Source organism: Misgurnus anguillicaudatus, chromosome 2 (assembly GCF_027580225.2).
Source record: "Misgurnus anguillicaudatus chromosome 2, ASM2758022v2, whole genome shotgun sequence".
NCBI lineage: Eukaryota > Metazoa > Chordata > Actinopteri > Cypriniformes > Cobitidae > Misgurnus > Misgurnus anguillicaudatus.
This window is the reverse complement of record NC_073338.2, coordinates 29,774,510-29,799,102: the sequence shown is the minus strand read 5'-3', so window position 1 is coordinate 29,799,102 and position 24,593 is coordinate 29,774,510. Positions and strand designations below refer to the sequence as shown.

Below are 24,593 nucleotides of genomic sequence, written 5' to 3'. Positions count from 1 at the left end.
AATCTACGTAAAGTTACCGGCAACCAGCTGCAAATAACCTTTTACAGTGAAAAGGTCCTAATACAGTATGTAGGCTGTAAAATATTTGCTGTAATTATGCAGCTGATTGCCAGTAACTTACTGTAGAAGATAAAGACTAAAAATTTTCAGGTTCATTTAACTTTGAACAGACTGTTGCCAGTAAATAACATAAATGTAAAATCTACAGTAAGTTACTGGCAGCTAGTTGCCAGTAATACCCAGTAATACTGTAATTTCTACAGAAATGTTTTACAGTGATACTATTTAGGCACAGATATGTATACATTTGGTCCCCGTATGTACCTTTGATGTACCAATTGGCACTCTTTAATACAAATATGTACCTCTGAGAAACTAATATAAACCCTTTAGGTGCAAAGGTGTACTTTTTTAAAGGGTACCACGCCAGTGACAGCTACCATTTTTTGAGCCTTGTTTTTTTCCCAACCAGCACTGCGCACTGTAGTATGTCGCATTTTTTTCCAAGATGTATTCCTGAATCTATTTTGGCCCTATAACAACATTTCTGTTAAAAACTTAACTTCTTACCTAAAGCCATTACCCAAACACAAACACAAACCTACCTCTTCAATCAGAGGAAAATGCGTTAATAAGAACGAACCTAATCCTATGGGGTATGTGTGCAGAAAACCAATTTTAAGAACAATTTATTTATACATAGGCCCATATTTTGCAAGGTGATAGTGGTGCAGAAATGACACGCTTCACCCAAAGCTGAAAATCAAGGCTAGAATATCAATGAACTGATAGTTGACAGTGTTAAAGATTTTCAAAAGCTTGTGCAACATGGTACAGAAGGGCTGATGAACTGTTCTGTCAGAGACAAATTTAGACCAGCATACAGATCAAACTCTAAGCAATGCCCCTTATGTCTTTGCAAGGCTGTCTGTCCATTTGAATATACACACAACTGTATTTTTTTCTTTGCAAACACAGTTTACGATCTGCCAGGCCCTACTGGAAATTAGTCTGTGTGTTAGGAACATTTAACACATACATGTAAACATACTGTAAACTGTGATTGACGTTGTTTAAAGGCCAAAAATGTGGTAACTTGAGAGATTATGTAACTATGTCAACAAGATCCATTGGCTGTACAGTACATTAGATACGTCTATGAGGTCATCATGAACATGCCATTGATTACCACGTGGGTGAAAGAGTCTGATCACCTATCAACTGACCTGTCATCAGTGCACCAGCCACCAAAATCAGGACTTATCTAAAGCCCACAGCGGACATCATGGAATGTCTGGATTTAAGAGATCTCTTCACCGTAGCCCATTTTATAAAGACCAGATGTGACCACGGCCTGAAAGCTGGTACAGCAAATATTAAGAATTACGTTTTTTTTGAGGTGGAGATTCTGGATCCCAAGAGCAAGGCGCAACTCTGCTACCTGGATAAGGTGCGTTAGTTAATATCTCTATCTTATAATTTGTGAAAACCCAGCTAAAGTCAGTATTTGCGATTTACTATTTTTTACATGAAATCATCCTCTATATAATGTAAAGAACATTGTGTGAAAATATAACCTTGATATCTTTAATATCAACTAAGTAAGGCCATTGAAATCTATGCAAGTCAAATCAAAATTTTATGCTCATAATTAGATAATGAGACTTTAACCTGGATTTCACAGACAGGGTTGCTTGTAATTATAACTAAAGCTAGGTTAAAAGGACAGTGTATTTTGGAAGTGATTATTATGGGTGTTAGTCTGAGAACAATTTTTTTAAATCTTTGTTACTGTAGGTGGAACCCAACGCCACCATTGCGGAGATTAAAACACTATTGCACAAGATTTGTAAGTGGTTTTATTATCATTGTCCTATCTATCAGAGATTTGGCATTGTCTTCTCATTCATATTCACATGTCATTGTTGAAATGCCTGCAGACCCCAAGTTTTATCCATCAAGACAAGCACTGAAGCTGCATCCTGGTAATCATGTTTTGTTCATATTCTATGTATTTTAAAGATTAGCCAGTAAATGCATTAAATTAACCTTTAAAGGTGCTCTAAGCGAATTCACGCGTTTTAGACCATAAAACATTTTTTGTTACATACAGCAAACATCTCCTCGCTATCTGCTTGCTGCCTGTCCGCTGATCAAACTGTAAGAAAATGCGATCTCTGTAGACAGCCCAGGCTCCACAAACTGCAATAAACACAAAGTGGCCAAACCTACAAACAGAAACCATAACAAAGTGTTTCAGCCAATAAACGACAACAAGGATTTGAGGGTGGGGGTTGGGTGCGTTCATGAAAGCACGGAAGGGAGGGGGAGGAGTTAGCTATGCTCCGTTTGTTTGAAAACAGTTCAAACATCAACAAAAAGTGACATCAACAAAAAGTGAGGCTTAGAGCGCCTTTAACCTAAATGGAAAACATATACAAAAAAAGTAAAACATTGAAGTATTAAGTAGTCAGATGCTATTGTAAACTGAGATCTACTACAGCTATAACCCATATGGGTGTGCTAATTTCCTGTCAGGATATCAGGCATCATTTTATATAGACAAAGCAGTGGTATTTAGCAGTGGCGGCTCGTGACTGCTCTTCCGAGTGGCGCAAATTCAAAATATGTGTTCAAAGTGTCATGTGTGTTGCTTGTGTTTTCAAAGTGTGTGTTTGTTGCGTCGTGTGGGCCATGTGCATTACATGTTTTGTCGGAATAAGTGCCTGCTGCACACACGTCAAACAATTTATGATAAAAGAGACGCTCACGTTCACAAAATACACGCAAGACACTCCCTTAACAGTAAACTCTGATTACACATGAGATTATGCGAGTAAACCCTTTAGATGCGTCTGCAGCAGGCACTTATTATAACAAAACATGTGATGCACATAGGTTCACTCGACATGCCAAACACATATTTTGAATTGACGAACAACACACATGACGGCCTACACACATGTTGTGATTAACTCTTTCGCAGCCATTGACGAGATATCTCGTCAATTAAGAGAAAACGCTTCCCCGCCAATGACGAGATTTTCCGTCTTTCCGCAATACCGCTAATATCCACCAGGTGGCGCACTTCCGCAACTTATACAACCTTTCAAGTAGTGCCTCACGTGAAAGAGAAAGAACTCCGTGTATGTTTTAAAGGTCGCTCTGCATCTGATCTCTATTTTTTGTTTGAAAGCAGAGGGTCTGTTCTTTCATCTGATTTATTGTTTGTTTATATATTTAAAGAAGAACATTTTCTGGAAGGCATTAAACTTTTGTGAAAATCATGAAAAATGCTGCCGCTGGCTGGCAACTTTTTTAAAAAACGCTGGCAGGGAAAGAGTTAACTTTGCTTTGTTCGCCCCCTTTAAAAAAAGTGGTCACCGGCCGCCACTGGTATTTAGCAGTAGTAATAGACAAAACTGCAAATTGCCTGTCTTTATAAGGTGCATTTATTATACAGTATTTAAGATATTTTATATACAGTATTATATTTTAATGACTTCTCAGAGGGAGAAGCCCTCAGTGATGACGACGTGCTGGAAGATCTACCAGTTGGTACGACCGCAACAATGTTCTTTCAAGATCTCGGCCCACAGATAGGGTGGACTATGGTAAAGCGATTCATGCATCATTTACAAGTTAGATGAGTTTAAAAATATGTTCAAATTGTGTGATATAATATGGTTTGTTTAACTATAAAAAGCTTTTTTTGTTGCTGGCTAATTGTAGGTGTTTCTGGCAGAGTGTCTTGGTCCACTTTTCATTTATTTGCTGTTCTACTATCGGCTTCCGTACATCTACAGTCATGAGTACGACTACACGCGAAGTCCATTCAAAGTTGTCAAGTGAGTTTAATGTCCTGGAAAGTCAGGCAAAATTGTCTGAATTTATTCATGTCCACGGCACGAAATTCAGCTTTTTTTCATGGTTTGAACACGAATGTCTTTTTCGTGAGACTCACGCAAATTTCTATAAATAGTTTCTTGTGTCCGTTGCACAACTTTCTTTTTCGTTTCATTTAATGTATTGTTTTCTCATTGTTTTTCCTATTTTCTTACCATTGTCGCTTGGTGTTAGAATTACTTTCTGTTACATTTTTAGACATCCTAACCCAAACTCTAACCCCAACTCCGAGAATAGTTTTAATAGCGGAAGCAAAACATGTAGAAACCAAGTACATCCAAACCCCAAATCTAACCCCAAGCGACAATGATTTAAAAATAGGAAAAAAAAAGAGAAAACAATACATAAAATGACACGAAAAAGAAAGTTGTGCCACGGAAACGAAAAACTATTTATAGAAATTTGTGCGAGTGTAACAAAAAAGACATTCGTGCTCAAAGTACGGAAAAGCTTAATTTCGTGCCTTGGACACAAATAAATGTATAAAATTTTGCGTGACTATAACACGACTTTCTGTGAGATCTTGTTGTGAAAAACACTTTTTTTATGTACTTTAATAAACAAAAAATTTACTGCATTCAACAAATTTGTAGTTGTGACGTTGTAATGCTTATTCAAAAATGTAGCATTTGGTTTACATTTGGCTTTGCTGTTACAGACTAGCCTGCTGGTGCCACACTCTCCATTACATAAAGAGACTTGTGGAAACTATTTTCATCCATCGCTTTTCAGACGGGACTTTACCTTTACGCACTATCATGCAGGTATGTTCATTTCAGAATGTGAATTTATGCATTTTTTTATTTTGTGTATTTTAATATGCTTTCATTAAGATGAACAACATGCACTATGGTTTCTATCCGGGGACATAAAAAATATTTCTGAAGTGTTTATGAGCACAAGTTCTCTGTTATCACTATGCTAAGTATGGTGGTGGTGGTGGGTAGGGCTATTTGGCTACTTGCCAAGTTAAGTTTCCTCTCGCTGTTGTACTGTATAATATTCCCTAGGAGATCATTTACCCATTAGAGAGCATATGGTTAAGCCATATGGTGGAGTCATATATACTGCCTGCACATGTGAATGTGATAATATACTGTAATAGTTTACGCTAAACATGCAAATGACTTCAAATGACCAAAAGAGATTTGGCAGAGTGTGGAAAAGATGACCTTTTACTGTTAAAGGGACACTCCACTTTTAAAAAAATTAGCTAATTTTCCAGCTCCCCTAGAGTTAAACATTAGATTTTACTAGATCTAGCTGATCTCCGGGTCTGGCGCTACCACTTTTAGCATAGCGTAGCATAATTAATTGAATCTGATTAGACCGTTAGCATCGCCCTAAAAAATAACCAAAGAGTTTCTTTCAAAGAGTTGTTTTAAATTTGACTCTTCTGTAGTGTTATTGTGTACTAAGACCAATGGAAAATTAACAGTTGAGATTCTCTAGGCAGATATGTTTAGGAACTAAACTCTCATTCTGACGTAATAATCAAGTGCTTTGCTGCCGTAACATGGCTGCAGGAGGCGCAATAATATTACGCAGTGCACGAAAATAGTCCCTTGCTATTGAAAGTTACCAAGTGGACTATTTTCAGGCGGTGCGTAATATCATTGCGCAAAGTCCTTCATTATTATGCCAGAATGAGAGTATAGTTGCTAATGGTCTAATCAGATTCAATGGATTATGCTAGGCTATGCTGGGGGTGGTACCGCGGGACCTGGAGATCGGCTTGATGGATTTCAAAACGGTAAAATTTGAATGTTAACTCTAGGGGAGCTGGAAAATGAGCAAAAAAGTGGAGTGTCATAGGTAAGATATGGATAGTGTAGATTTTTTGTTAAAGTTTTTTTACCTTCTTTCACCTTTAGATCTGTCTATACTATTGGGGGTTTGCCGCATGGCAGGCCTATTATATCAACCATCCACTCTACACCCCACCATGTAAGTGCTCATTATTTTACACAATACAGATAATCTAATTGGTTTGTGTTCTCATTTTAACAACTGATTGTTCTGTCAGCCTATGGGAGACTTCAAATCTATTCTGCGCTGACAATGTTTTTGGTATGTATGTCAAAATCTCCTAAGCAATAAGATAACCTACTGTAGTATATAATAGTTCTTTATCTTTTTGTCCCTGTTCATTTTGAATAGATCTGCGAGTGTGGAAACTTCTCCGTTCACCTGATTCTGAATCGAATAAGCTGTAATGGTGAGTGCATGTGGGAGTTATCAGACAATGAACCCCAGCAATGGTGATTAACTTCCGTTTTTAGGAACAAGACATCATTTTTAGAGGCTTTGTTTCATTGACAAAGGAATGTGGGATGGGGTGTGCAGGCTTGTGATGTGAAACTATATCTCTATTAAATTAAAGTGGTCGCCTGACAGCTAAATTGTTTATTCTTCAGTATCTAAATAGATATTTAATTTCAGCATACCTTTACATTTATCTCACACATTGACAGGATCCAGACCTACAGAGATCCCGTATCCCACAAAGAATCCCCTAACCTGGCTGTTTTTCTTCGTATCCTGCCCAAACTACACATATGAGGTTTGTCAGTTTTATAAATTAGCCTGTTTCGTGTAAAAACAATATGTTTAACATTTGGGTATACAGCTGGGGTTATGTACACACCTCTAGAGTGATTTATCTTAACATGTGGAAAGCTTTTGGAAGATGCTAGAAAGAGTCTTGAGGAATGTTTTGGCTGTTTTGTCTCTAATAACACAACTAAGTCAACGTGCACTTTTTCCAGGTTGGATCGTGGCTCTGCTTTACAGTCATGACACAATGTGTTCCAGGTACATAGCGTTCAATCACAAACAGGAAAATATTGTACAAACGTTCTGCTTTATATCAATAATCAGTTTTTTCATATCTCCACAGTTGGAGTTTTCGCATTTTTGGGTTTTGTACAGATGACTATATGGGCTCGAGCAAAGCATAAAACTTATGTCCAGCAGTTTGAAGACTATCCTGTACTGAGATCAGCCATCATTCCACTGTTTCTTTAGATCTCCTCAACATAGGATGAACATGCACTTTAGCCACTGGATGCCTCACCGCCTGCTGATTTTTTCGGACACTACTACAGTATTTATTTTGTGTGATGTACTCTCTGATGTGCCAAATGTAATTATAAATAATTACATTACAGTCTAAGCTGATTTTAGACATTTTCTCCAAACTAAGGTGAATGCTTTCAAAACAATAACACTGTAATTTTCCTAAACAAAATTTTCTTGACTTCATAGAGATTACAGAGATAATTGTTTTAAATAGCATAGATACATTTAGAGAAATGTGCACTTCGTTATTGTGAATCTTAATGATAATCTGTTTTTTTTTCAGTACAGTAGTCAATACAGCCTTATGGGTGCATATGAAGAGTTCAGATGCAAAACCCTCTATAGATCTGACATGTTTTCTAAATTACATTTTTTTTATCAGGTTCTTATGTTTAGATTCAGTAATTTCACTTGGCAATAAAAATGTTAAAAGTCACTAACTGAAATTACGTATGGACGTGGATCAAGCAGTGTGGAATTCACAAATAAATATTCACAGGGTTATCAAAAACACATACACACGTTTGCTCCAATGTAAGAGCATGCTAATGTTAGCTGGCTAGCTAACTCACTAGATCATTGCTTGCAAAAAATGACGGTTCTTTGATCATAATGCATATGTTTAAATGTAAAATAAGATGATTAAAGGCAAGATGGAGGCTGACGGAAATCATTTTTTAGCATTTTGTTAATAGACGGCCTACCCCTGAGTACCCCAATCCGACCGCGGCTCTCCCGGGCTTAGTTCTAAAAATGTTATCATTGCAAAGTGGTCAGGCTGATGTCTTGTGTTTATTCCACTGTTTGATTTATAATTATTAGATTATTTTCACTTACCCTGCTGGGCATGAACAAAGCTGTTACTCAATTTGTGTGTTTTTCATCTGAATGGTCAGCGTATAAGGCGGCTGCTGTCTCAGCTCAGACCTAACGTAATAGGCTTTAGCTTTAATTTTTTAATGTTGTGGATACATAACTTGTGTCTATTACATAGCATAACTCCCTTTTGTCTCGTTTCTTCTGATATTTCAACTGTTCGCCAAAAATGACTAATTATCTCCTTGGGAATGTCTGACACCGGTGCCTACATACTGTAATAGACTTGTCAGGCGCAAAAGCTTGACAGGCGTAGCAACAGTAACTAAGGGGGGCGGGGCTTAGCAAAGGGTCAATTGTGTCGCTTTGTGTCCGGTTACACCGCAAAAGTTAGGCAAGCTAATACAAACAATGGCTACTTGTTGACTTCAAAATTAAGGTTTTTGATAAGTCAAGATACAAATCTTGCAATGGTAAATATTTATTTGACATCAGATGGTTTGAGGTGCTATGATTGATGAAGATTTTAAGATCATCAAATTAAACAAAGCATGCAATGGTACAATGCATAATTTTTTATTAATGCCTATTTATTTTTGTATTCCATTACCATACATAAAAAAACATCTGCGTGCTTGTGCTGTAGAAAATCTGATTTTTACATTTATCTTCTTCTCTTAGGAAAGCAAATGTCAAACTTAAAAAAAAATTAAATGTTTTCAAATCACTGTTAAATAATTTCAATTTCTTTTTAATTACGACAATGTGTTTCCATTTATTTAAATTTCATTTGTTTTATGACAGCATGCATTTAGTCTATTGAGGTGACTTTAGAATTGAAGGCATTTCCATCATGTACTAAAAATGCTGGGTTATTTTCAAGCCAACTTTGGATCAAAAAGGGACAAACCCAGCCGGTGGGTTAAATTAATCCCAAAAAAATGTTATATCTGACCCAACTGTGGATTAAAACACCAGCATAGGTTGAATTACAACCCAAAATTTTATGCTGGAAAAATAACCCAGCATTTTTAGAGTGTGTTATGTTTTAGAACCTAATAAAAGTGTCAGCGAGTGGGCTTAGAATTTGAAATACTCAGGCACGCAGAGAGACTTTGATACTATTCTATTTGTACAATAAAAAAATGTACATCAAAGAAAAACTGATATGTAAAACTGATATTGTATTTACTGAAATAAAAAAAAATAGTTTACAAAAATCTCAAAGCAAGCATGCTTTTGTGTCCCAAAAGATATCAAGTGCAAACATTTTATTTTCAAAAACTGATCAATATTAATGTAACTATTGTTTAATCTACTCTGTTAATGGCAGCTTATTTTTAGCAAAGAATAAAAAATAGGTAGAGAATTGTCTTTGGTTCTGTTCTGTGGAGTATTATTTCATACAATATGTTAAAGGGCTGCTTTGGACACGGGTATAAAAATGTCAAATATTATTAAAATATCTGTGTTATTCTTGAACCGAATGAAATGCAGTCTATGTATAAATTCGTATATACAAGGCTTTAAGGAGCTTTATAAACAAAACAGCATAATATTTTATCAGTCTTTCATTAAGCATCTGAGCTTGTTTTATCTGCTTTTGGTCACAACCCTACGTAGCGGTGAGATCTTTTTATCACGCTTTAACCCTGATGATCTGGGCTGAGAGGGGGAACTGTCGTCCTCTCCTGACTGCTGCTTGGCAAAATTCACAAACACCTATAAGACAGCACAAAACAGCATTTAGTCCTGTCAGTATCTGCTGATCCCAGGTAAAAATAAAGTACCTGCAAGTACATTTGTAGTACATTGATATTTTTGTGCTAAATAAAAGTTATACACTGCAAAAATACTAATTAAAAGTATAGTTCTACATCAGTAGTACTTCAATGCACTTAAAAAAGTATAAAACATACTTATTTTTAGTGTATTGAAATAAATGATGTCTTAAATAGCATAGTTGAGTGCACAATGGTTTTTTGAATTTTATCTTAAAGGGGGGGTGCATGATCTCTAAAAGCCAATTTTGACATTTGAAACCACCTAAACAAACACGCCCCTACCCCAATAGAATCTGGACCTTCTTTTGATAGACCCGCCCCACACATACGCAACTCAGACAACGATGTCTATTTGTAGACATGCCCCTTACTGCTGATTGGCTACAAGTGTGTTTTGGTACTCGGCCCGACTCCCTTTTCCAAGGTGTTTTTCAAAAATCATGCACCCCACCTTTAAGAATTCAAAATTAGTGTGTGAAAATAGTACATTTACTAAGTGCACTTAAAAAAAAGTGTAATTTTGTGCACTTTTTTCCACCTGGGTCTAGCCAAGTCCTGAGATATATGACATGGTGTTAGGTCTTATTTCATAGTTTTACATTACCTGGTCTAGTGTTGTCTGTGACACAGAATAGTCTTCAATATTCAGCCTCTCTTTATTGGCCAACACTAGCTGGAAGATTCGTGCCAGCGAAGCAGCAGCGATCTCATATTGTAACGTGTTGTAGTGTTTCTCCCGCTGTATACATCCTGGAAAGCTGCTTTCCATGAAAGACTCAGCGGGGAGCAGGTCTGGAGACAGGCCTGCTTTTGAAGCTTTAATTTTCATCGTGACCACATAACCACCCCCAAACCTATCCACAAGCACAGCCGAAAATGTAAAACAGTATAAGTTTTACGGTAAGCAATTAAGGGGCAGTGGTAATACTGCATGATGATAGCATCCTTGATTTATGAGTGAACCTACCAGAGATTATACTTACTTGTATTTCAGGTGCTGGATTGTTCCCAGACATTTAAATGTGCCATTGACCATAATGGCCAAACGGGTGCAAAGGGCCTCACACTCTTCCATGCTGTCAATGCAAAAAGTTATTTAGGGAAAATTTAAGCAATGCTTTTATGTAATTGTACAGGACACTCCAAAATATATGTAATAGGTTTTAAATCATACTAAATAAACTTGAGACCACTGACCACAACACCAAAAATAAATGTTGATCTTGCCTGTGAGATGTCAACACGACTGCCCTTCCATCACGGATGATACTCAGAATGGCGGTCCACAGGAACCGGCGAGAGTGAGGGTCCATTCCTGTAGTTGGCTCATCCTGTTCATTTACATACAGTAGGTGAATTAGACCAATTTTTTATTTTAACACCACAAAAAAAAAAGAATGTAGATGAAAACGCATACCAGTAGCACAAGAGGAGGACAGCCAATCATGGCAATCGCAGTAGACAGCTTCCTCCTGTTGCCACCACTGTAGGTACCAGCACATCTGCCTGCATATTCAGATAGACCCAGCTTCTGAATGGCCCACTCCGCCACCTACAGAAAACATACAATCATTTATAAATATTACCTGAATCATACCAAATCTGCATGATTTTTCTTTAATCTATGAAACGAATGTAATTCACAATGCTCTGTTTAATGCAATAAAGGACATGCTGACCAGTAGCTGTCAAGCTTCAAAATTAAAATTGAGACTCAATGTATTGAAATGTCTGAGATTTTGCTAACATATTCTTTTATGTTTCTCAGAAGAAAGAAAAGAGTGAGTATAGGGCTAAATTATACTCACTCTGCCGATCTCAGACTCAGGGATCCCGCGGAGGCGAGCATACAGATACAGGTGCTCCCTCCCCGTCAGCAGCTCATCTAAGGCATCAAACTGAGGGCAGTAGCCCATGTTCTGATGCACATCCAGGATGTTGGTAAGAATACTGCGGAAAACCACTTTTCATTTTTAGTGTCTGCACCCAACAGTGAGAGGTGTTCATGTGCACATGATGTAGTTTAAGCATTATATTTAATAAACAAAACACCTTTCTGGATAATAACAGCACACTGTTATCTGGCTAAACACACAAACAGCTTTGTCTAAAGTTGAATTTATAAGGCACAATATATAATAATAATTTAAAAAACTTAGTGCTGGGCAAAGATTAATCGCGATTAATCGCATACAAAATAAAAGTGATTTTTTTGCATAATATATGTGCGTGTACTGTGTCTAATTATTATGTATATTTAACCACACACACATTCATATATTCATTTCAGAATTGTTTTATTTATATATCATTTTTTTAAATTTATATTTAATATAGATTATATAAAAATATAAATAAATATATATAAACATGTAAATGTTTCTTAAATACATACATGAATGTGTGTGTATATATTTATACATAATAATTAGACACAGCACACACTCATATATTATACCAATAATCACTTTTATTTTGTATGCAATTAATCGCGATTAATTTTTGTCCAGCACTAAAAAAACTAAAAATAAATTACAAATACTTTTACCTGGTTATACTGTATTGCAGGTTTTAGTAAATATCAGAAAATATTATATTTTAGTACAAATGTTTTGTGAATTCGACCCTAAAAATTTACCCTAAGAATTTTAATATTATATCAACATGATTGTTTTTAATAGTGACTGTGTTTTTATTTATAATTGTCTAGTTCACTGAAAAAAATAAAGGCTGGATTATAAACATAGTGCATCATCTTTGCATCCATTTTTTTAAGCAAGTATTACATGGAATTTTAAGCAATTTATGCAACTGCTTAAAACTTCAGGTAAAACTTATAAAAAAAAGTGGATGTAAAAATTATGCAATATATTTTTAAGTAAATCCAGCATATTTTTTACAATGTATTTACGTTGTCTAATGAATTTGTACATTACCTGTATCCAGCTACTGATGCTTCCCCTGAAGTCACATCCGAGTCTCCTGTCAGCATTTTAAAGGTTGTGGTTTTACCTGCACCATTCACACCAAGCAGCCCAAAGCACTAGAAAAAAACATTTGTTGACTGTTACATTTAGCAAACATTTTAAAGTTTATTATCGTCATGTTTTAATAATAAGAAAGATAACGGTTTTATCATTAGACCTCTCCTGCAGGAACTCCCACAGAGATTCTGCTCACAGCCGGCCTTTTTCTGCCCCTGTACGTCTATGAGGAGACAGCAGACCTTAATATGCCATGCTTAAAAAAGCTACATTTACTCTGAATTGGCTTAGATTTTTAATGTTGTCTAAAAATGTAAACATTAGTTCACTATTAGTACTATCAGTACAGTTTTAGTAAGCCACTCACTTTTGACAAGTCTCGGATCAGAAGAATGTCATTCTTGTTTCCCCCTTTGTTAATCCGCTCTCTTTCCTGAGCTACATCAGCATCTTCATCTTTAACAGGACCTCTCACACTGTCAGACACCCTAAAGACAAAGGTCAACTTAAGTAAGTAATATTAAATCTTTCTTAATATTGGATACAAATATAAAATGCCAGTGGCGGCCGGTGACTTCTTTTTCGAGGGCGCTCGATGCAAAGTTGTCACAACATGTATGTAGCTCGTCATGTGTGTGTGGTTCCTTTTTTCAAAATATGTGTTCTACGCTCCTGTGTGCATTACGTGTCTTGTCAAAATAAGTGCCTGCTGCAGACATATCTAAAGGGTTTATGATAAAAGAGATGCTCGCGTTTGCCAGATACTCGCATAATCTCATGCCTAATCAGAGTTTACTGTTAAGGGAGTGTCTTGCATGTATTTTTTGAACGTTAGCATCTCTTTTATCATAAACGGTTTTGACGCATCTGCAGGAGGCACTTATTTTGACAAAACACGTGATGCACACAGGATCTCTCGATGCACAGAACACATATTTTGAAAAAAGGAACCACACACGTGACACTCCGAACACCTATTTTGAATTAGCGCCACTCGGATGAGCAGTCACGAGCCGCCACTGTAAAACGTGTGAGCTTAATGTCTTCAGGATATAAATAATGTCTTCTTTTTCCTTACCAGTAATCAAGGAAAAATTTATACTGGATGAGCAGATTAAGGATGAAGTACACAAAACCCTCCACGGCCATACAGACACAGTTTTTCCCTAAAAAGTCCCATTTGAATGGATCCACTGCAAACTCCTCCCCTGTGCCAAAACAGAGATCCAAAAAGTAAGTTGAATACAATCATATTAGTTGCCATCAGCCAGGTTAATAAAAATTAGGTGATAACATGGTGAGTAGTGTCACATGCAGAGATACATATCAAATAATTTTACCATTCTGAAAGACTTTTAAGTCTCAACTAAAAAAATACTACTGAACCTTTCTTAAAAATAAATGCACAAAAACACTTACACTAAAAGAAAATGACATCAAAACCGCCCTTGAATCCTATACTGTAATCAAACCCAGTGAGGATTTTAGCTTGGTGGTTTTTCATGCAAAAAAAATCAAACATTTAAAAGCAATTCTGTCTTTGCATAAAATTAGTTAAAGGGCTCATATTATGCAAAGTCCACTTTTACAAGGTGTTTGGAGATAAATGTGTGTTGGCAGTGTGTGAACACAACAACCCTAGAATGAAAAATCCATCCATTCTTTTGTTAATGTGACATCACACTGATGAATTCCCCCCCACAGCCACTAACTGACTGGTTAATTTTACCCAAAAGCTTTTCTTAATGTGTTTGTTAGCAAATTGTAGCGTTAATGTAGCTAGAGGTACTATTTTTTCCAGACTGTATTCACAGGAATCAATGTATTTTTAACCAAAAGCGGTCAGTCTGTTAGTAAGGAAGTGAGGGCAATAGCAGTGTTTTGTGCTCCTACCCAAATAGATATTTTGAGTATAGTATAACAAATGATCTGTGGGGTATTTTGGCCTTCTAGGCACACCTGAGACTTATATTACATCTTGTAAAAATGGACACAATTGGGCGGTTTCGCGGACAGGGATTAGACTAGTCCTAGACTTAAACACTTTTAAGAGCTCTCCAAACTGAAAACAACTTGCACTTACATATCTTCAAATACATCAGGGCCCTTTGTTTTACCTCAAAATGCACACAGGTAATGTTTTTAGTAAGGCATGTTTGTTAAAACTACTTATATTTCCTAATTAAACTAAGACCTAGTCCTGGATTAAGCTAATCCTGGTCCGGGAAACTGCTCCAATATGTTCCCCCTTAAAGGTGCAGTGTGGAATTTTTAGAAGTTTCTCTTGACAGAAATGCAAAACAATATATAAAACTCTATTATGAAGACCTTTTTATAGTGAACTTTTATGTTTTAATTACCTTACAATGAGACGTTTTTACCTACATACACAGAGGGTCCCCTTACATGGAAGTCGCCATTTTGTGCTGCCATGTTTCTACAGAAGCCCTTAAATGGACAAACTTTTTTAGTAAGTTGTGTCCGACGATGACATGTTTTTCTGGTGGCGGTTACCGTAGCTTCTCTATGCGTTTTAAAACAAGGACTGAGCCGTTGGTTTCAATTCACAACCTCATCACTAGATGCCGCTAAAATTTACACACTGCACCTTTAATGCAAAGGGATGTCTGTTATCTGATCCTGTCGCGCTCAGACTTCATAGACAAGCTTACCAAACCTAGCATAGACATCAGTCACAGCCTGATTCATAGCCATATCAATGAGTCCTCGACCGAGACAGAAGTGAGGAAAGATCAGCAACACTTTCTTCAGCACCGCATTAAACATCAGCAAAGACTGAAAAAGTTGTGAGGAAAAAAGCTAATTGTAATACAAGGTAGACATGGATTTCAAGCAAAACTCTTTATTTTTTTGTGTAACTTTAAGGCTTTATTAAGCAACAAATTGTGTATGAAAATTGCGAAAGTGTGTGAACTTTACCCTATTGTTCTCAAAAAGCTCTAAGATGAAAGTGATGGCACTGCTGTTGATACCAATGAACAGATTAATGCAGGAGAGAGACACGTATGCCGTGCTGGGAATTCTGAAGATGTAAGACATTGGGTACATCATGGGCGTCACTGACCACCTGCATACAACACAGAAAGAAATCACTGTTGTGATCAACTGGTCATTTTTTTTACTTAGTCCAAAACCTTAGAGAGCATAAAAACTGACCCATAGAGAAGCAGCAGTGTGATCAGCGCTGGGAGATTGGTGGGTGATGTGTAGCATTTCTTATCAAAACCCACAAAAATACCCACAACCATCGCTGTGCTGGCAGAGTAGTTTATCTGGCATAAACAAATGCAAAGGAAACGAGCCATCTAACAGCAGTTGAAAAACATTAAATAAATTAAAATAACAGAAATTTGCATTCCTGCTGATGAATCTCACCATGTCCCAGAAAAAGTTGGCAACCCAGTAGACCAGAGGACTGACTCCACTAACAAACTGCAGATGTTTGGCCTTGGTGGCACGTTCCTGAATGAGGTAGAGGACAAAGCTTGCTGGAATGAAAGACATGGCAAAGATGACGCAGATGGCAACCACTGCATCCACTGATGTGGTCAGACTGTGGAAGAATAAATTTGTTTTATAACATAGTTTCAAAATTCACCCTCTTCTGAACTTAGACGAAATGGTACATTTTGAATAGCATGAGCTCGGCAAAAAGTACATGATTATTCAATTATTTTAAGTTTTATCTGCACAACGTAATATATATTACAGCCTTTAATCAAAAATGTAAATGAAATTTTTTATTGCAAAAACAAATTACATGATATAAACAATTATAATCACTTACTAAAAAGGCCTTAAATAAAGTTAATTCAGATTATTAATAATTACTGAGCAAAGATTAATCGCAATTAATCGCATACAAAATAAAAGTGATTTTTTTTTTGCATGATATATGGAGTTTGTGCTGTGTGTAAATATTATGTAAATATAAATACACACACATTCATGTATGTTTTTAAGAAACATTTACATGTGTATATATATTTATTTATATTTTATATATTCTACATTATATATTAACAATAAAAATGGATATAAAAATAAAAAATTCTGAAATGTATATATGTATGTATGTGTGTTTATATATACATAATAATTACACACACATATATTAGACAAAAATGCACTTTTATTTTGTATGCGATTAATCACGATTAATCTTTGCCCAGCACTAACTGTATATTCATATTTTAATTACATTTTTCTGTCAGCACCACATAAAAATTACTTAAAGTACTTAGAGTTTATAATCAATAACGCTGAATTAAATGAAGCACTATTGATTATACTGTACAGCCTAAAAGGCTATCTTAATATATGACACTCACACAGTGACCTCTGAGAGCTGCTCTTTAGTGAGGTTTAGCGGGTGGTTGATGACAGTAATGCCATACTCTGATGGATTGACGTGAGGTGGCAGAAAAGCTCGGAGAATAGCATTGTTAGCCACGTTCAGGAACGAGACCATGGCGTGCCAACCTTTGTTGTTATACCACACCTGTTATGAAAGAGAGCACAAAAAAGTCCTCAATGGATAATTAAACATGGCACTACTGAAATTATAAAATAATTTATTTACTGTTCAAACTTAAGTTAAAAGGTGTCATTTTTTCATATGCCAGTTTGTTAACATTTTCATATCTTTACAATACAATGAAATTAGTTTTTGTGACCTTTCTATAAAAAAAAGAAATTGTATTATTCACTTTTTTATGTAGGAGGATTAACCTACCTTAACATTGTACTCACTCTCCATGTAGCGCAGGAAAGTTCCTATTTCTTGCATGGCTAATTTTGAATAGCGACCCTAAGGATCAAAAAGTATTTATTTGTGTGAGTATAGAGCAGAAAGTACTGTTATCAAATGCTTCATAATCTCATGATTATTTAATTTGTGCAAACAGAAAAACAAACCCCTGAAATATTCATCATACGTCCAAGCTGAGACAAAGCGTTCTGGATCTCCTCAGGATCCACATCAAGAATTGGCAGTTGTCCACCAACAGAGAGTCCACCGTACCTGAGAAAGATGAGTTTAAACCAGAGATAATATGAAAATTCCTGGGACAATTTGTAGCAAAAAAACTTCAAAAATGAAGTATGATTGTGAGTAATATTTCCACAGACAGACAATATCGGCAACCATCATTTTTGGAGAAAGTTACTTTTAAAAGTAATGCATTACAATATTAAGTTACTCCCCAAAAAAGTAACTAATTGTGTTACTTAGTTACTTTTCATGGAAAGTAATACGTTACTTTTAAGTTACTTTTGCGTTACTTGGCTGAGGCTTGATCTCTTTCAGGCCTTGCAGGTGTTTTTATGACCAAGAAGCATTCAGAAATTGCATATTTTCATTGCAAAAATGTCAAGCTCTGCCCTGCCATCTCCTTTTCTCACTCAAACTGTTCCCGCTCAGACGCGCACCCAAAGAGTACGTAATTCTACGTGACTACGTTCAGTTTAATTCAGTACATTATTATTTTTAAATCTAATTAATTAAACTGAAAAGTAACTTCCATTACTTTTTTTTAAAAAGTAACTCAAATATTAATGTGTACTTTTATAAAATAATGCGTTGCTTTACTCGTTACTTCAGAAAAGTTATATTATTATGTAATGCACGTTACTTGTAATGCGTTACCCCCAAAACTGGCAACCATATCAACATACTAAATTACTAAACTAAATAAAGACACCAGAACTTTACCTTTGTTCATTTACCCAATATTTGCTCTTCAAACTGCATATGAGGAGAAACAGCAGTCATTACAAAACATTACAATTAATATAACAGTACGAACACACTGTAGTTTCTTTTTTTTTGCTCACCTGCTCTTGATGAGACCTGGGTAAGTCTTCACCAAGTAGTCTGTAATATTTCTATTTGTAAAGTCAAGCAAAATGTCTCCCGTCGGCTCTTTTCTCTACATAGACCAACACAACATTATTACAATTCATGGTTCCTGTTAGGCATAGATCTGTTTTAATAATTGCTATGTAGAGATGTAAGATCCAGGTGAGCTTTAGACCTGACGTGGTGGCAGTCCTCCAGCTCCAGCTGGACACACTGGTAACATGGTGAGCTTTGCATCGGTGCTGCACTCACAGGAAGGGGAGGGGTTTCTGGAGTGCCACTCTGGGCTCAATAAGATGTTGCTGACCTCAGGAGATACTGGAGGATCTTCCCAATCAGAGGATGTGTTTAAGCAGGTAAAGAGGTCCCTGTGCACGCATATTCACTTACTTTATACATTATTCGAATAAAGCCATACAAAAAGTGTAAAAAGGTGCAAGATTACGATTAAAAATAAAAAACGGACTTTAATGGCTGACTTAAACTTACTCCAAAGGCTGATTCACCATACAGCGAGTTCCCATGCCAGGTTCTTTCAGCAATGTCTGTATGAAGTATTTCATCTTAGGATGAGATGGCTGCTCATTACTGAGAAGCAAAAGAAGAGAACATTAGATGGCTACTTAAAAAACCCTGATTGTTTCATAATGCTGCAATAAGAGTTGTCACCTTATGAAAGTGAACTGTGCTCCGTACATCCATGGAGAGAGGGTCAGGCTGGGATACTCTCCAAATGGTGGAACAATCATGGTAAAGATTAAAGCAATAAGTACAAAGCTAGATGGCAAAACAATCTGTAAAAAAGACATCATACATCCATTGTGCATTTTATAAAAAGCTTACAACAATATTATTAACAAAAAACATGCATGTTTTATAGACTACCGTCAAAGTGATCTGCATGCAACCTTTGCTTACCTGAGCAAGGAAATCTTTATGGCTACGAGTAGCATGGTGAAATCTCTTTACTAGTAATGCATAGAACTGCTTAAGTGTCAGGCTAATTCCTTTAATCTGCCTGGATGCTCTTCCCGCACTGTTGTCACCTTCTGCAGGGTTTCCCACACCATTGGCATCTACAAACCAGGGCAGATAAGGTAAATCCTAATGGCTTCATGAAAGCAAAAGTAAATGTTGTTTTGGTTTGGAAGGTTTGCTGCCTTGTCCCTAAATGGCAGTCATTGATAACTGACCAGCTCAGACTCCAAAATCAGCAAGCCCACATTAGCTGACCAGCTTAACCAGCAAACTCCTACTGCTTTACTATAGCCTAACCAGTTGCCAATGTAACCAGTCCATAAGCACAGTTTAGTCAATCAATAAATCAGCACTAACCAGCAAATACCATCCTGGCCTATAAGCAGGAATTTCAGCAGAGAGCAAAGCCGCTGCTTTGAAGATATAGGTTACACTTTATTTTGGTAGTCCACTTCGGATATTCTACTTATATAGTACACGACAACTAACTCTCATTAATTTGCAACTACATCAAACAAACTCTTATTAGAATATTAGTAGACTGTAAGGGGTAAGGTTAAAGAAAGGAGTTAAAGGAAAACACCACTGTTTTTCAATATTTTACTATGTTCTTGTCATGGTTTACAAAGGATGGGACCCAAGTGCAAAGGTAAAGGTGAACTCAAAAGGGTTTAATAACCAAAAGAGCCCACGAAGGGGCAAAAGACATAACAATAACAATGACCAACTAGACTAGACAAGACAACAGCACAATATGACAAAACTATACAGAACTAGGCTTTCTTGACTTGACTATGATGACTATGTTTCACATAGCAACAAACCAGAACATACAAATGATACAAAACGATTCAGCACAGGACAAGACACACTGGGGCCTTAAATAAGGGAAACTAAACAAGATAACAAGGGAAGTTCAGGTGCGAGGAGTTAACCAATAATGAATAACTAACAAGGAAACAAGGGGGCGGGGCCAGAGACAAGACACTGCAGCACACTACACAAACAAAAGGCCATGTGCTACAATACAAAACATGGGTACTGCCACAATCCTGCCACATGACCATTAACTACTATGAATAACTATAACAGACATGCAGGATCATGACAGTACCCCCCCCCCCTTTAAGGGGACCCCATCTGGCGTTCCCCAAGGGGGTACACAAGACAATTGACAAGACAAGACTATGACTAAAACATGACCACAGATACAATGAATATAAACTAGAATAAACAGAGTCCAAGGTGACAAACGTAACTAATAATACTGAAACAAAAGTTCATAAAGGTGAGCATAACAGAGTCCAAAAGAAAGTCCAAGGAGGCTTGGGCAAAGGCCTACACAGAAGCTGTGGCTGCGGTGCAGACGGCTGAAGTGGCTGTGCAGACTGCAGGAGCTCTGGCTGTGGCTGGGCAGACTGCAGGAGCTCTGGCTGTGGCTGGGCAGACTGCAGGAGCTCTGGCTGTGGCTGGGCAGACTGCAGGAGCTCTGGCTGTGGCTGGGCAGACTGCAGGAGCTCTGGCTGTGGCTGGGCAGACTGCAGGAGCTCTGGCTGTGGCTGGGCAGACTGCAGGAGCTCTGGCTGTGGCTGGGCAGACTGCAGGAGCTCTGGCTGTGGCTGGGCAGACTGCAGGAGCTCTGGCTGTGGCTGGGCAGACTGCAGGAGCTCTGGCTGTGGCTGGGCAGACTGCAGGAGCTCTGGCTGTGGCTGGGCAGACTGCAGGAGCTCTGGCTGTGGCTGGGCAGACTGCAGGAGCTCTGGCTGTGGCTGGGCAGACTGCAGGAGCTCTGGCTGTGGCTGGGCAGACTGCAGGAGCTCTGGCTGTGGCTGGGCAGACTGCAGGAGCTCTGGCTGTGGCTGGGCAGACTGCAGGAGCTCTGGCTGTGGCTGGGCAGACTGCTTTGGCTGAAGGAGGCAGATCTCCAAAAGCAGCCTGTCAATAAATGTCCATGACGAGTCCACCAATACCTGCTGGGTCCCTGTCTGGCTGAATCGTTCTGTCATGGTTTACAAAGGATGGGACCCAAGTGCAAAGGTAAAGGTGAACTCAAAAGGGTTTAATAACCAAAAGAGCCCACGAGGGGGCAAAAGACATAACAATAACAATGACCAACTAGACTAGACAAGACAACAGCACAATATGACAAAACTATACAGAACTAGGCTTTCTTGACTTGACTATGACGACAATGTTTCACATAGCAACAAACCAGAACATACAAATGATACAAAACGATTCAGCACAGGACAAGACACACTGGGGCCTTAAATAAGGGAAACTAAACAAGATAACAAGGGAAGTTCAGGTGCGAGGAGTTAACCAATAATGAATAACTAACAAGGAAACAAGGGGGCGGGGCCAGAGACAAGACACTGCAGCACACTACACAAACAAAAGGCCATGTGCTACAATACAAAACATGGGTACTGCCACAATCCTGCCACATGACCATGAATTACTATGAATAACTATAACAGACTGGCAGGATCATGACAGTTCTTACCTCAACTAAGACGAATTAATACATCCCTATCTTTTTTCAATGCGTGCACTTCATCTTTGTACAGCGTGTCATGAATTTGTTAGCATTTAACCTAGCACCATTCCTTAGGATCCAAACAGGGATGAATTTAGAAGCCACCAAACACTTCCATGTTTTCCCTATTTAAAGACTATAACATGAGTAGTTACACGAGTAAGTATGGTGGCACAAAATAAAACATGGCGATTTTTAAGCGGATAAAAATGAGAACTATATTTTATGGCGGAAGAGCACTTAGTTTCCAGCACTTCGACCTCGTGGCTTCTAAATTCATCCCTGTTTGGATCCTAAGGAATGAATGGGGCTAGGCTAAATGCTAACACATTCACGACGCGCTGTGCAAAGATGAAGTGCGCGCATTGAAAAAAAGAGAGGTATGTATTAAGGTAAGAACATAGTAAAATATTGAAAAACGGTGTTGTTTCCCTTTAAGGTCAGTAGAATAATTTGACATGTACTTGAAAAAGCACTTATAGTCTGCTGAATGTCAGATGAGGGATTATCACAACAAAGCGTTTGTAGATACATTATTAAGCAGACAGTCTACTGATACTCTAATGACTGGCAGTCAAGTAGTTGCAAATGTTCTTATAATTAGTAAAATGTCTAAAAGTGGACTATCAAAGTAAAAAATTTTCCTTTTCATTACTTTAGCAGCATGAGCATTAAGCAAAGCTGAGCTCTGGAATCTCAATTCACCTTCTGGGCCACCAGTATTACTAGGGGCCACATTGTGTCTCAAGAAACCATTGCCATTTTTCCTCTGTTGTAGCATCCATTGCTCTGAGGGTGCAGGTGACCACACAGTCAAACAAAGAGTTACAAACAAGAGGTTTAAGAAAAGTTTAGGGCTTCAAGAATAATAAACAACTTATTTTTTTAAAGAACATTTATTATTCCCAAGATTTTTTTTTTTAAAGAACAAGTTCGGTATTTTACACTTAAAGCCATGTTTTCAGATTGTTTATGATGAAATAGAACGGTTTTGACTGAAATTTGGACATATGATGCTGTCCCGAGAATTTTCGGGTGTTTGTTCTATCACTTCCCACCTCAATGGGTGTATAGGTGCACCGGAACAATCCTAAAATGCATTAAACTTTCGTTTACAAAGACGTGAAACTCACTGAGTGGTCAGGGGTGTTCACTGATATGCTCACACAAAAATCGCTGCAAAAGATGATTTCCAACAGTTGTTTTACCATTCACTGTAAACTTGTGGACTTATTTTTCCAAACGCCTCACACCCGTATATTCTTCCGTTGAGAGCTTGAATAATAGACACTCCAGCCCAGTTGGTGGCGATAATCCACCTTTGCCAATTGAAATAGTTCCAGGCGCGGAGTAATACAGTACCTCACAGCACATCTAATACAAGTCAATGGAGTTGAACATGAACTACGATTAAACCTGTTGGAAAGCATCTTTTGCAGCGATTTTTGTGTGAACATATCAGTGAACACCCCTGACCACTCAGTGAGTTTCACGTCTTTTTAAACGAAAGTTAAATGCATTTTAGGAAGGATTGTTCCAGTGCGCCTATACACCCATTGTAGATGTGGGAGGTGATACAACAAACACCCGAAAATTCTCGGGCCAGCATCATATGTCCAAATTTCAGTCAAAACACTTCTATTTCATCATAAACAATCTGAAAACAGGGCTTTAAGTGTAAAATACCCAACTTGTCCTTTAAATAAAGCAAGACTGGACAATCTATTATCTTAGTTTATCTCAAAGTAGACTTAATTTGTAAGATCTAATAGTACTTTAAATTAACCTATCAGTTTTTAAATAGTATTGACATGATATGGTAAACACTATTTGTTACCCAGTCTGTGAAAACCCAGCCAAAATCATTTTTTTGTGTGATTTAGTGTTTTCTATATGAAATCATCCTACATAATGTAAAGAATATTCTGTGATAATATAACCTTGATATTTGTTTTGTATGCATTTGGCAGACGCATTTATCCAAAGCGACTTGCGCTGCATTACAAGATGACATTTTATCAGTATGTGTTTTTGATAACGCAATGCTCTACAAGTTGAGCTACAGGAACACTACAGAGTGGTTTCCCAGACATGTTTAGATTAATCCAGGACTATGCAAAAAAGCATTTTGGTATGAATCAACATTCGCTTACAGAAGATATAAACATTTAAAGCGAATAATATGAATTTTTTTCCGGAAAACTTCTTGCATAAAATAGGTTCAAGCACTTTCAATGACCTGTATCAATATTTTCAAGAATCTCCCAGGGCCTTGAATATTTCCCCCAGATTCACAAACTTTCAAGGATTTCAAGGACCCGTGGGAACCCTGAATACTGGTGTGCATCTTGAGACAAAACAATGGCACTAATGTATGTTAAAATATGTCAGGGTGTTTTGAAATTAAGGCAGCTCAAACATGCATTTTAGTCTGGGACTCAAATAAGCCCTGTCCAGAAAAAAAAACATCCCTTTATCTTTAATAGACTGAGTGAGGTCATGTCAAGATTGAAATCGATGATTAAAAACACAATTTTGATTCTCCTAATCTTACAATGAGATTATGACACTTTAGCCTGGATTTCACACACAGGGTCGCATACTGTATACTTAAATTCTGGCAC

General features: G+C 37.4%; 2 protein-coding genes across 5 annotated transcripts in view; one reads left to right on the top strand and one right to left on the bottom strand.

Moving 5' to 3' along the window:
- The first annotated feature begins 1,182 nt into the window (after window positions 1–1,182).
- On the top strand, window positions 1,183–7,305 carry tecrl2b (trans-2,3-enoyl-CoA reductase-like 2b). The gene is made up of 12 exons (XM_055202440.2): window positions 1,183–1,450; window positions 1,798–1,849; window positions 1,941–1,985; window positions 3,511–3,614; window positions 3,733–3,848; window positions 4,565–4,670; window positions 5,781–5,853; window positions 5,933–5,976; window positions 6,067–6,124; window positions 6,381–6,469; window positions 6,675–6,720; window positions 6,806–7,305. The coding sequence occupies exons 1-12, from the start codon at window positions 1,286–1,288 to the stop codon at window positions 6,931–6,933; spliced, it is 1,026 nt and encodes a 341-aa protein (XP_055058415.1). The 5' UTR covers window positions 1,183–1,285; the 3' UTR covers window positions 6,934–7,305.
- Window positions 7,306–8,357: 1,052 nt separating this feature from the next.
- abca4b (ATP-binding cassette, sub-family A (ABC1), member 4b) overlaps window positions 8,358–24,593 on the bottom strand; it is a 51,177-nt gene continuing 34,941 nt past the window's right edge. For 2 of the 4 annotated variants that reach the window (XM_055202434.2, XM_055202435.2), the window contains exons 28-51: window positions 22,675–22,758; window positions 19,371–19,528; window positions 19,122–19,246; window positions 18,942–19,040; window positions 18,628–18,820; window positions 18,428–18,522; window positions 18,306–18,338; window positions 17,510–17,615; window positions 17,328–17,402; window positions 16,924–17,093; window positions 15,968–16,145; window positions 15,749–15,864; window positions 15,512–15,659; window positions 15,244–15,367; window positions 13,650–13,779; window positions 12,939–13,059; window positions 12,732–12,794; window positions 12,524–12,630; window positions 11,396–11,537; window positions 11,005–11,139; window positions 10,815–10,918; window positions 10,571–10,663; window positions 10,192–10,441; window positions 8,358–9,525 (exon numbers count right to left, since the gene is read on the bottom strand). In XM_055202434.2, coding sequence (XP_055058409.2) covers window positions 9,397–9,525; window positions 10,192–10,441; window positions 10,571–10,663; window positions 10,815–10,918; window positions 11,005–11,139; window positions 11,396–11,537; window positions 12,524–12,630; window positions 12,732–12,794; window positions 12,939–13,059; window positions 13,650–13,779; window positions 15,244–15,367; window positions 15,512–15,659; window positions 15,749–15,864; window positions 15,968–16,145; window positions 16,924–17,093; window positions 17,328–17,402; window positions 17,510–17,615; window positions 18,306–18,338; window positions 18,428–18,522; window positions 18,628–18,820; window positions 18,942–19,040; window positions 19,122–19,246; window positions 19,371–19,528; window positions 22,675–22,758 — 2,978 coding nt within the window. In that variant the 3' untranslated portion in view covers window positions 8,358–9,396. The remainder of the gene's footprint in view (window positions 9,526–10,191; window positions 10,442–10,570; window positions 10,664–10,814; window positions 10,919–11,004; window positions 11,140–11,395; window positions 11,538–12,523; window positions 12,631–12,731; window positions 12,795–12,938; window positions 13,060–13,649; window positions 13,780–15,243; window positions 15,368–15,511; window positions 15,660–15,748; window positions 15,865–15,967; window positions 16,146–16,923; window positions 17,094–17,327; window positions 17,403–17,509; window positions 17,616–18,305; window positions 18,339–18,427; window positions 18,523–18,627; window positions 18,821–18,941; window positions 19,041–19,121; window positions 19,247–19,370; window positions 19,529–22,674; window positions 22,759–24,593) is intronic. The other 2 variants (XM_055202438.2, XM_055202439.2) reach the window with 2 other exon arrangements.